General features: G+C 41.5%; 1 protein-coding gene across 2 annotated transcripts; it reads left to right on the top strand.

Annotated features, from left to right (window-relative positions):
* Window positions 1-525: 525 nt before the first annotated feature.
* Window positions 526-11123, top strand: mocs1 (molybdenum cofactor synthesis 1). Of its 2 annotated transcripts, none has more exons than XM_022242279.2 (10): window positions 526-953; window positions 1756-1891; window positions 2326-2493; window positions 3550-3714; window positions 4603-4736; window positions 5280-5435; window positions 6147-6257; window positions 7101-7221; window positions 8880-8927; window positions 9362-11123. In XM_022242279.2, the coding sequence occupies exons 1-10, from the start codon at window positions 774-776 to the stop codon at window positions 10414-10416; spliced, it is 2274 nt and encodes a 757-aa protein (XP_022097971.2). In that variant the 5' UTR covers window positions 526-773; the 3' UTR covers window positions 10417-11123. The 2 variants fall into 2 exon arrangements, with proteins under 2 accessions (XP_022097971.2, XP_022097972.2); XM_022242280.2 differs by having other exon boundaries at window positions 530-953; window positions 8880-8931; window positions 9362-9501.
* The last annotated feature ends 1779 nt before the right edge of the window (window positions 11124-12902 follow it).

Raw genomic sequence — 12902 nt, 5'->3', positions numbered from 1 at the left:
AAAAGGGATGACTGGGGGTGAAAATCCCCAATTTTCATTAAAAAACCTCAGTGCTCAGTTTTCGACTCCCCACGGGAAAAAACTGCGCCCGTCTGCTCCACACTATCAAATCTAATTGAAAGCATGCCACAGTTTGACGTCTGCACACGGTCGTCTATTTAAATGCTTGCAAAAGCCATTGCTGTAAGGCCTTCCTTCTACCCTGAGCCTCTGATACGAACTTAACTGCATTTACAAGGAGGCCACCTCTTTCTGTCTTTGGCTAATTTGACATGAAATGAAGTCCCACTAAGCTTTATTACTAGCCGTTGTCAAAAATAGTTCTCCAAAAAGTGACTGAAGTGAGAATAAAGTCTGCAACTGGATATTTGTAAGCTTGCAACCCCAAAATAATGTTGGTAAGAAGTGTAAAGCACTGTTGTGTATGTTATTAACCAAGAGATAGAAACATTTATTTTTGTTTAGTTCAAACATGATGCACAGAAATACATGCAGCTTCAAACTAGAACGAACCACGCAGCGACGAAGCCGAACTTTGGAAAACGCCAGTGAACATGCGCCGTCTGGGCTTTGGCTTATCTCGCTAGCTAGCCAGCGTCTGATTGTTCCGAAATTGATCGAAAGTATGCGTTTCATCCGTGCTGCTCCCACGTCAAGGTTATCGTATCGTGGATCAAACTGTGAAAAGTTGTCTGATGTGCAAGCCTCTTGCTGACTGCAGAGACGAACGTTAATCTGGCTCTCACTGGTTGATCCTGTGCCAGCCCAGGGTCATGACATTCGCACTCAGTACTAGAACCTGCCGGGGCCTTCGGCAACATTTCGCCTGCATCCTGCAGAACTCCGTAATAAAGAAGTCTTCAACATGTTCGAGTATGTCAGGGTCGAAAAGATCAGGACATAGGCAGCATCATCACTCATCTATTCAATGTCAAAGGGCTCATCAAAATATAGTGAGTTTGCCATGTTTTAGGGGTCTTACTAATTACCGTCATTGTCCATTGTCAAACACATTGTCCGTACGTATGATCAGTGATTGATGCAAGATATGTTGGCCACCTGCGCAATCGCTCTATCTTCATGCATCAGTTGATCAATGCAACAATGTAAATTCAATAATTCCACGATCAGCCAATCACCTTTTGGTTCTTATTTACGGTTTTAAAGATTGTTTCAAAAAAAGGGAAGCAAAGTCAGAGATTTCATGATAAATCAACTGATTCGCTACGTATGCGATTGCGTGATTGTGCTGATTGACTGATTGCAACCAACATCGTGTATGTCAACATTTACCATGTTTACATATTGTTATTTTTCATACCATACCTGTGTTTCAACAACTTGAGTGCCCATGTTATGCCCCAACTATAGCATCAGTCCCATCTGTAGTTAGGGCCGGGACAGTCCCAACTAGAGTGCTATAGTTGGGCTTACCCAACCACAGCACAGAGGTCCAGTGTGCATGTACCCAGCATGTGCCAAAGTGGTATTGTTTTCAATGTCATGTCATAGATGAAGTGCCAAATTTTAGATGAATCCTTTCAAATGTGAGATGCATAAACTTAGATAAGGTTGAGAAATTTTCTATATGAATTGGACAACAGTAGTTGGGTCAGCCCAACTGCAACACTACAGTTGGGACTGTCCCAATTATAGTTGGGACTGATGTTATAGTTGGAGCATAACAAGCATCTATATACACGTTATGGCTTTCCTTAGGACATTGATACTTAACTCTCCTAATTTTTGTTTCAGGTATCTCCTACAGAGAACAAACCAAGATACTTCAGGGAAGACACGCTACTGCCCTTCTCAGCTTTTCTAACAGACTCATTTGACCGTCAACACAACTACCTCAGAATCTCGCTCACAGAGAAGTGCAGCCTAAGATGTGAGTCATTCTGGGCAGAAGTACAAGGGAAATCATGATGCTCTTTGTAGTGCATTTAGGCCTGTACATTTGTAAACATTTCTGTGGCAGGTGCTGCTAAGTTCGAGCAAAACTTTTGAGAAAATTGAAAACTATAGTCCCGTGTAATATCCTGCAATTGATCATCTGTTCTTCATATTTTACACACGCCTCAAACTGAAGTTTGCATTTGTGCCCTAAACATTTGTTGGGCTCACTGTGACACTCATGTAAATATCAATTTAAATTGTATGCGCTAAAAAAATAAAGAAGTTCCCTTTGCAACAGCAGTCATGTTTTTCCCCGATAGGCTCCTTGTGGTGCAGTGTGTAGTGTACATTGTTCATATGCACTGTATCCTGGTAGCCACTGTGCTTGATCTAACCTTCTACAGATGTTGTGCTTGTCACCAACAGGTCAGTACTGCATGCCCGAAGAAGGGGTGGAGTTAACACCTCAGAAGAAGCTCCTTGCTCCCGAGGAAATTCTCAGAATTACTCGGTTGTTTGTGAAGGAGGGTGTGGACAAAGTGAGGCTGACTGGAGGGGAGCCCTTGGTTAGGAAAGATATCATCGACATTGTGGGTAAGTCATGTAAAGTGCAGTGTTTGCTCACACTTTGGGTTCTGAATTGTTCCATTGTTATTATGGAGCCTTCATGATTTTGTGTTCATCCCAGTAACAGTGTCAGAGGTTTGGGTCCTTGGGTAGGATAACTGACTATGTTGTGACACTACAGGGATGTTTCTCGTAGGGTTGTCTTTTTCTTGTTTGTTTTTCTTCAATTTTCCAAAAATGTTGGCTGTTGTTATATGTAAATGTATCCACACAATTATACCACAGTGTGATCGCAAGACCTGTTAATGCCTAATTGGTGAAGGATGGAGTAGCTTACTTGAAGTTATAAAGAACCAGTGAATGTGTTCATTATGCAAGATGGCAAAGTAGCTCCTTACACATACATGCCTTGGTCATGTAAAGTGTGATTATTTTTCAGCTGTTTTGAATTGGCTGAGTTTGACAAAGTCCAGGTCAAAGTATTAAATGGAAAATGAAATTGAGGAAAAATACTCTTCATTCATTATTTTTTTTGCCAGGGAGCTCAAGGATTGAAGTAGGTTTTCATGTTGAAGTAATTTGTCTCATATATGTTTGGTGTTCATTTAGATTAGAATATTTCAATTTTGCATGTAAAGCCAGTGATTTTCCATTTCTGGTATTTTAATTTTTCATTTTAGATAATGCACCCCAACCATAAAATCAGTTTGGGCATACATGTAGGTGGGATGTGTTTAAAGTCACCTAAGGATGACAAGCCAAACCTTTTCTGTCCAGCAATTTCTTTTGCCAAAATTGTAAAGAAACAAAATCGAATTGGTATTTTGTGCTTGGAATTGAAAATCTCAGGAAGAATGCAGTGTATATGTAACGATTTGTTGTTCTTTAATACAAAATCAGCACATATCATAGAATTTGTTTGAAAACCTGAATTTGATAAAAGGCTAAATTGAATAATTTTGTTGAGTGAGTTGCTTTTTGCTACTTCAGCGGAAAATCATTGGCCAAAAGTGTGCAGTATGACTTGTAACTCGTGCATGATTCTTTGTGCTTTGTGTGCGTGTGCTTTTCATCTTTCCATAGAGCAACTAGGTAGGTTAGAAGGACTTAGAACCATAGCAATGACGACCAATGGCGTAGCGTTACACAGGAAACTACCAAAACTCAGGGAAAGTGGGCTGAACCTGCTGAATATCAGCCTGGACACGTTGGTACCTGCCAAGTTTGAGTTCATCACCCGAAGGAGAGGTTGGTGTCTCCGGCAGCTTTGTAAATAGACTGCACTATTTACCAAACATGTTTGGTAGTAAATCTTAGTCACAGCACTCCTGTCTTCCTTGGCATTTTTCCGAGGAACCTTCCTGAATCCACCAAAATCCTCTGCTATGCAAGAAACCCTTTACCCATTCTTTGTACTTAAACTTTCAAGGGTTATCAAGCCCTGAGTGAAGTATTCACAGTTGCTGGGCTCAACCATTCAAAGCTTCTGAACCTCCTAGTGAATTCTGGAGAAGCTGGGAGGGTTGGTACTAACCTGATTGACCTCTTCCACTCATTTCAACCTCTCTTCTCTGTCACACTGTGCCTCATACTTCCCATGGGCGTGTCCCGTGCAGACGACCCAATGCAGCTGCAATGATTTCTCTGTTCGAATGGATTCAAACAGTTCAACTTTTGAATACCTGAAACACTGTAGCCAGAATGGCGGTTAAACAAGAGCATTTCTTCAGTGAGCCAGTTAACTTTGGTATTTCAAGAAAACGAGGCCGTTCGGGAACTAAGCACGTGCACGAGTCTGCAAAGGGCCGTGCTGATTCAGGCAAACCTCACATGCGAATCTGGATGACCTCGGATGCGCTTTACTTTGGGCATGCACTGAACTTGCTCACTGAAAATGCACTGAAGACAATGTAGCAACTGTTCCTTCTATTGTTCTCGTCAAGCCATTGTCCAGCATGGTGTGCATTTATATTTTATTAGCTCAGTGAAATGTCTTTCCCCCTTTATTTTCTGCATGGTGTAAAATGAAAAGTAGGTGTTTGAATTCTTGTGGTTTTGTTTTGCGCACCAATGAATGCCTCCAAGTGCTAAAAATGTTGTGAAGACGGTTCTCTTTGTGCTTTCTGATGTTCCAAGGTTTCAACCAAGTTTGGAAAGGACTGGAAACGGCAATCGATCTAGGTTATGATCCCGTCAAAATCAACTGCGTGGTCATGAGGGGGCTAAATGAGGAGGAGATATGTGACTTTGTTGAACTCACAAAGGACAAGGTAAGACCTTCGTGGACAGTTCTTCAGATATTTATTTTATTTCTACACTTAGGGGCTGTTTGAATATTTACCACGTTTTTTGTCACTATCTTTCCATAATTGAACTTAGAGTCAAGCTTCGTATGAAAAACTGGCCACGGTAGGTTTTTAAGAAAGGAAGCTAAGATTTCAAATACTGTTGGTTTTAGATTTTTGTGTCATAGATGAAGTAATTGTTCCTTCGGAAGCAAACAACAGCTTTTGTGTTTTGAAAAGAAGCACGGCTGTGGACAGACGTCATGTCATTCCCAGGGCAAAACCTGGTCGTTCCAGGAATCTAATATAGTTGTCACGATGTCAAACTGTTCCTCTTGTATTTCCAATTCAGTCACACTGATTAAACACCGACAGGTGATTTTAAAGCCCCACTTGTTGACTGTTGTGAAGTGCCTGGATATGTCATGGGCTTTCCACTAAGTTGGAGTCCCATAATGCATTGCCAGTCATTATTTTCAACAGTACCAAGTTTCCTTGCAAATAACCAATGATACAATTCATTACCAGCCAATTGAAGTGCGCTTCATCGAGTACATGCCCTTTGATGGGAACAAGTGGAACGACAAAAAGATGTTCACCTGTGGCGATATGCAGCGGACCATTCGAGAAAGGTGGCCAGATTTTGCCCCTCTGGAAGATAAAGAGCCCAATGCAACTGCTGTGGTTAGTATGGTCTTCAGTGTACTGTGGCTCAGTCTTGTTGGTGTAATAACTTGCTTAGGCAAGTGGCTAAAAAGACTAAATGGGGAAGAAAGAATTAGTAAAACAGTACAAAACTGAAACACTTGCTACTTTTCCAGCCCCAAACACTTGGCTTTACTAATCATGGTAAGAGGTGTCCGTGTGAATTTTAAAAGTGTTTCCCCATTTCGTTCCCTGTTACGTCTGTTCGGATGTATGTTGTGTTGACCCTCACCAAGTCCTTTCTACTTTTCCCCCAACTTCTCCAAGCAATTTCTCGACACAGTCTCGTGTATATATTAGATGCAATTTCATAAGCAGGGTTCCTCTAATGTGAAAAAGTATGTGGGTAATTCCAGAAATTAGGAGTCCAAAAGTGTGACATTTTTTGTCCCTGTTACATCTGACCTTTGTTATTTGACATGGAAATATCACCAAAATTGATTTCAAACAATTACTGTTTGTTTGGCTGGTAATTTGCATTAATTCATCACTCTTAGAAATATTAGAAAATGTGTTCTGAACTTGCAAAATCACGTCAGATATGACAGGGACACACACAAAAAATGGACCCCTGATCTCTGGAATTACCCACATCCATCTGTTTTCAAAGCCACTAACAGACAGCTAGTCTTATACTAGTGGAACCGTGTAGTATTTTGCCACCTATTGGGATGTCCTTGGTTTGGTCAGGTTTCCAAGGTGCCTGGTTTCCAAGGGACAGTTGGATTCATTGCGTCCATGACCAAGCCATTTTGTGGAACGTGTAACAGGCTAAGGCTTACAGCTGATGGCAACCTCAAGGTAAGCATAACGTAGTCATTCCATGTATTTGCATGTAATTTGCTCTTGAAGTTACGTCCTCTTGTAAGGCATGTGTTCCTCATGATTGCTTCTGTGTAAAATGACCAAGATTATTTCTATCTTCCCTGGGGGAAGCCACTACTGTACCAATTCATCACAATTTTTTAAACTAAAAGATACATTTACGTTTTGTTTCCATCTTCAAATGTAATGAAAGAATCTTTTATTGCTGAATTGTGAGCTGAACTGCACACTGCTAATAAGTCTTGTTCCCGACAACTGATATGGAACTTCAAAGGAAAATTCTCTTATCTCAGCTCACCAAACTACGATAATGTGTGAACTGGCCTGAAAACAAAGTCAAATTAGCGTACACAAGGTTGGTAAGATAGAAATTGAAACTTGAATAAAATCATTTTTGTTTGACTTGTATTTTTATTTCTTGAATTTTTTCTTTTATAACTAAGTTTCATTTTTGTATACCCAAAATTTAAATATTAAAAGACGACTTTTTAATAATAGGTTTTGCCCTTACACTGAAGTGTAACACTATTTTCAGTGTTTTTCCAAGAGCTTGTGAAAAAAATTCACAAGCTTACTTGAGTGGGACACAAACCCATGACCTCTTAACCATGCGACTACCGAGCTTGCTAGGGTCAGCTGGCTGGTCCAAGTCAGATGTAACAGTGGGTATTGCAAACTGTTAGAAGATGTAACGTAGCATTTTGGAAAAGAAGACTGCCTTCCTTGGTTTGTGAGGTGTTTCTGTTTATCTTTCTAAGCATGTTTCCGACTGTCTCAAAAGTGGACATATTGAGCCTCTATTGTAACCGTGCTTTACAGGTTTGCTTGTTTGGCAATGCGGAGGTGTCACTGCGGGACGTTATGAGAGAAGGCGGCAGCGACGAGGACCTACTGCAGGTCATCGGCGCAGCTGTCGGCAGGAAGAAGAAACAGCATGCTGGTAAGCAAGAGATGATGGTCAGAAGGACCTGGGCCCATTTATGTGCAGCAGAATGTATATCGAGAGGCATGTTGTCGTATACATATGCAGCCAGAAATGAGACGGCCGAATCCACACGGTCTTCCTTGTAGCACCGCTACACTGCTGCAGAACTGAGCATGCGCATTAACGAGCAAAAGTTCACAGGTACGCTATGAAAGCATCACATATCTGCGTACGCTTAGAACAGAACAGAACTGACTCACGTGTAGCACTGTGTAGCAGCGGGTTTGTGCACAAGTCAATGGTGTAGCACTTTTTGCTACATGCCCTGCCCCTTCCTTTTACATTTTTCCGTGTAGCATTCTGTAGCGCTTAATTTGTGCACAAGTCAATGGTGTAGCACTTTTTGCTACATGCCCTGCCCCTTCCTTTTACATTTTTCCGTGTAGCACTGTGTAGCACTGGGTTTGTGCACAAGTCAATGGTGTAGCACTTTTTGCTACATGCCCTGCCCCTTCCTTTTACATTTTTCCGTGTAGCACTGTGTAGCACTGGGTTTGTGCACAAATCAATGGTGTAGCACTTTTTGCTACATGCCCTGCCCCTTCCTTTTTCATTTTCCCTGTGTAGCATTCTGTAGCGCTTAATTTGTGCACAAGTCTATGGTGTAGCACTTTTTTGCTACACGCCGCGGCCCCTTACTTTTCGCTCGTCTTCGTCTTGCACTGTGTAGCATTAGTGTGCACTTTGAAGGTCTGGTTCTTAGACCATCCGATCGGCTGTGCCTATATCCTATTGCATATCACCTGACTAAACATTCTGTGTAGCATGTAGCACTGCTACACACACAGGTTCTGTCTTCTTCGGTCTCATTTCTGGCTGGGTATAACAATGTTGTCGTATTGAGCCAGTAGTACCACAGGTAGCGTGTTGCATGTTAGCTGGTTACTTTCAAGAAACTGATCCAGAACTGAATTTCTGGAGGGGTGGCAAATTTAGGATTCTGTATGTAGTCTGGGTGTGAGGTTACACTCTATGGCTTGTAGGAGGGAGGGGAAGTGAAATAGCCCCGCCCCCTTAAAAATGTCTCATAGTTAAACTAGATACAAAATTGCCTCATGTTTTTTTTGGGGGGGGGGTTGGAGCATGGATCTGATTGTCCCTCATCCAATCTTTCAAAAGTCACCGGTGTTTACTTTACTTGGAAATCTCGTCATACAGACCCACTGAAATGTTTGAGAAATAGCCCCTTTTCTCAACTTCCCCACTCTCCCTGGCAAGGACTATTAGAAGGGAAGAAATTGCAGGGAGCATGAGTCAAAAGATTTTAGATGCAAAAAAGGTGAATCTAGTGCCCGCCTTTTGAGCAAATCAGCTTTAAAAAGACAGAGAGCCTGTTGCTTTGTGCATAAAGATAACTCAAATTGTGAACATTATTAATGAGATGGACGTGTTTCCCAATTTTTAGTAACATTGATGTCTTCCGGTATTTAAACTCCTCAATTACATGGCCATTTTGTGTGGTTATTTCACTTGGCCTACATATCTCACTATTTTGGCCTGAAGTCTAATGCCAGTGGTGCAACTGATGAAATAACCACACAAATATGGTAACATAGTTCATATTTTCACCATACGTCCTCATTTGTAAGTTTCTGGTACATTTTATCCTACAGGGATGTTCAGCATTGCCAAGATGAAGAACAGACCGATGATTCTGATTGGTGGGTGAGTCATTCACACCAGTCTCAAAGATACGTCCTTGACGTGTAACAATTATTTTGCTTGAAATCAGTATTTGTGTCCAACTGTAACTGCAAAATGTAATTGTGTCTAAAGTGTCAATAGGGCATTGATGTGGGTTGATATGAGCAGTTATTTAAGTGTGAAAAACAGGCATGTTGAGCATCATCCACCTCGAGCAGAAGTACCCCCCCTCCCTTCGGTTGAAAAGAGCCGCATTGCTCAGGATTGTTCAATTTGTATATGTGTATATTATATCTGCCGTATCTTCCATATTATATATGTTATATATGTTCCATATGTGTATAATGTTCCTGTTAAAAGGTGGGGGGCATCAATTTATCACCAGTATAAATATAGTAAGCTATTGGTGACACTGTTTAATGCATTTTGATTGTATTGTCCTCTTTCCCAGGTAATCAAAATCAGATCAGTACAGACATTGTCAGAAGAATTGGACCTGATTTGAGTCAGAAGTCAGCCTCTACTGTGATCAGCACTAATGTAGCAAAAGCTTTGTGGAGACAGGATGTGCCTCATATTGGGCATTGTTTCCTCTTGGCTAGAGAAGGAAACTCCAACAACATCGAGTGTGCCAAGCATTTGTCCACAAGCACATTTATTTCAAAAATTGGACATCTCTTGAAACATTTCAAATTTGATATCCAGCCACGGGAACAGTCTGCATCCTGCCTAATTGACCATCAAACATCTGACTTCCACCTAACATCTAAACCTACACGTAACTCATCTGCATCTGACCTTTCTCCCTCTGATCTCTCCACATCTAACCTTCCCACTTCGGACCCTTCTGTAACTGACCTCTCAACCTCTGATCTTTACAAATCTGACCCCTTGCCATCTGCCCACTCCGCACCAGACCTTGCCCCAGTGGACCTTACCTCTAGTGGACTTTCAGCCATACAAGGGTCAAAGCAAACCGCCTCCACTGTATCAGTTGCAGACTCGGCATCTTCAACCACTGGAAAAGCGTCCCAACCAAATCTTACCCATGTGAGTGACAAAGGCAAGGCACAAATGGTGGATGTAGGTGATAAACCAGGAACGCCCAGGGTCGCCGTTGCGTCGGGGAGGGTTCTCTTGGGGAAAACCGCCTTTGGACTGGTTCGTCAGAACAGGATAGCCAAGGGCGACGTCTTGACTGTCGCACAAATAGCTGGCATCATGGCAGCCAAGCAAACAAGCAGCCTGATCCCCTTGTGCCACAATATTCCGATATCAAAGGTGGATGTGCAGTTGACCATGGACGATGAGACACACAGTGTCATGGTACGTGCAGAGTTGCGAACGGTTGGAAGGACAGGTGTGGAGATGGAGGCATTGACAGCAGTGTCTGTGTCGGCACTGACCCTGTATGACATGTGTAAAGCTGTCACCCATGACATTGTCATCACCGACATTAAATTGGTTATGAAAACAGGTGGTCAGCGAGGAGACTTCCAGCGCTAATGGGTGTAGGGACAAGTGAGGCTGACTATAATCAGAATTCGTGGTATTCCCCGTTGTGCGGACAAGCCCACCTTAAGTGGCACTTACATTCATCTCATTTTAGTTATGAGCTTTGATAAACAAAGCACTTTGTACCATTTTTGGATGAGGTTTTAAACTTGGCAGTTTTCTGCGAGGATGAAAATAAAACAGCATCATGAGATTTGGAGGGTTTTAAATTGTGTTTTCATGAAGTTAAAGCATCTAAAAATGTAAACCTGTCATTTAATCTGTCTTGGTTGATTGTGCAATCATTTGTTGTTGGATTAAATAACATGAATTGTGTCCTCACGAATCCGCTTCTTAAAATTGGTCAAAGTTTATGGTTTATAATATAAATTTTGGGGATTTAAAATAAAAATTCAATCACGTTATGATCAAATTATTAATTTGAGTTTAAGTTACCTTTTAAGCATTCGGAAACCAATGACTTGAATTCAAATTTGGCTGGTGGTGAAGAGGTCAGGGTAATATTATGTACTATTTTTTATCATCGTGTCATAAAATTTTACAATTAATGTGAGTATTTTCCGGTCTTGCTGTATATGCACAATGAATCGGAGACGTCAGTATGTACTCTCAGTAAATGCTCCTTTTAGGTGAAGAGATATTTTGCAAATTTTATTTTAATTTGTATTAAAACTGATAAGAAAATAAGTTGAACGAAACTTTCTTCCAAGTTGGTTCATTTCTGTTATTTCTTAACTGTCTACCACCGGTGATGTTAAGCAGAAGCCAACCGCAACGGCACATGTATTTTTATTTTCATTTAGACATACTGAAAATAAATTAGGGTGACAGGTATCTAGATAACCAAGTTTTACTATTATTCCTTTTGAGACTCGAGTCTTATAAGCTTGTACTTGAGTTGAGTCTCCATGAGAGATTCAAGTCAAGTCATTTACTCATCAAGTCGAGTCGCCAAGAATTGTTACTCAAGTCAGAATCGAGTTGAGTCATTGACTTGAGTCATTACAACTGCCAGGAGACTATGTCCGAACTTTGGACTGTATTTACTCTCGTTTTAACTAACCACGGTGGGACTGCAAACAGCTATGTGAGCACATGACATTAAGTCACCTGTTATCCGCGTATAGTCGGCTTGAATGAAGTCTAGACGACCTTTTCTCCCATGATGCTGTGTGGATAGAAATCAGTGGGTGTGGATCAATGGAGACCTCATTTTTTATTGTAGAATAGTTTGAAAAGGGTCTGGTTGGAATTCATCAGAATCTTCAAACTTCGGCAAATCTTAGTTGTAACAATTACAGTGTACTAACATTCAGGTTTCTTTCTTGTTAATCACATTTTGCTCATTATCATCGACAGCGGTGGTGCTCCTATAGCGAAGTACAACCCGAGACTCGTGCTTTTTACACAACACGCTGGGGTAACCACAGTCGAATAAAGGTACTATTATCTTGGGCCAGGAGAATTTTTTTCCAATGTGACATGTCAATACGGGAAGCGTCCACGAGGCATGAAGACTACTCTCCTTTAAGACTGGTAAAACTGTTTGTGTAATAAAAAGTGCACCCCGAGTTATGTCATGGATCTAGCAAGAAATGAAGCCGAGGGGTTACCCCCCCCCCCAACTTGTCCAATCGCTACACACAACTCTAGACTATTGTTACCTAACACATCCTCCAGATGTCTCAAAAGAATTCCTCAGACGGTGAAACAATGACCAACACAAAGCGGGGGGGGGGGTTCTCTCCGTCTCATATCTTGCTTCATATGCCCGGAGTTGTTGACACAGTCCTGACAATACCTTATTACTATATCGTATTGTGGATAATAAGGATCCTCCTCCACTGACACGGTTGTCCAAAATGCGGTGTAAACACTCAAAAATTACTGTCGCAAAAGGATTGGACTTTTCTTTCATGATGATTTTTATTTTCAGAGGTTATTACAATATGTACGAGGTAGGCCTATAGTTAAAAAAACATATATAATGTGGTTTATTTTGGTTGGACAGTCGGTGTTAGCTCCCCCTAGTTGACAAACTAGTTCCAGAGGCCTCAGGTAATCCAGACCGACTGTTCAACCGAAATAAACCATCTTATATTTGTATACTAGCGCTCTCGTTGATCAGCATGCTGTGGCATAAAGTTTTCTCGTCTGCATTGCATTTCCACGTAGAGCGCTGGGACGTGCAGAGCTAAGTTGGAGCGCATGCTTGGGTGTCGCTAGACCATTTTGAATGGGGGGGGACCACATGAAATTTGCCGACGGACTGTCATGCAAAACAATAACAAGAGTTTTAGTATAGCGCCCCTATATATTATTATATTAGTACCCTTGCTCACTGGGCCCAATAAACATTCTAAATACAGTCTCAGCTCCCTGGGGAGTATACAGCTCGATGCTGCCATTTCGGCGCAAAGCAGCTAAATCAACCACAATAACCATCTCTGCCCTCGCAGGGTACCCAATTACTCCTG

Source organism: Acanthaster planci, linkage group LG01 (genome assembly GCF_054643075.1).
Source record: "Acanthaster planci isolate LZ-2023a linkage group LG01, COTS_SCS, whole genome shotgun sequence".
Classification (NCBI taxonomy): Eukaryota; Metazoa; Echinodermata; class Asteroidea; order Valvatida; family Acanthasteridae; genus Acanthaster; species Acanthaster planci.
The sequence above is the reverse complement of the archived record's forward strand: the minus strand, read 5'-3'. Positions and strand labels throughout refer to the sequence as shown.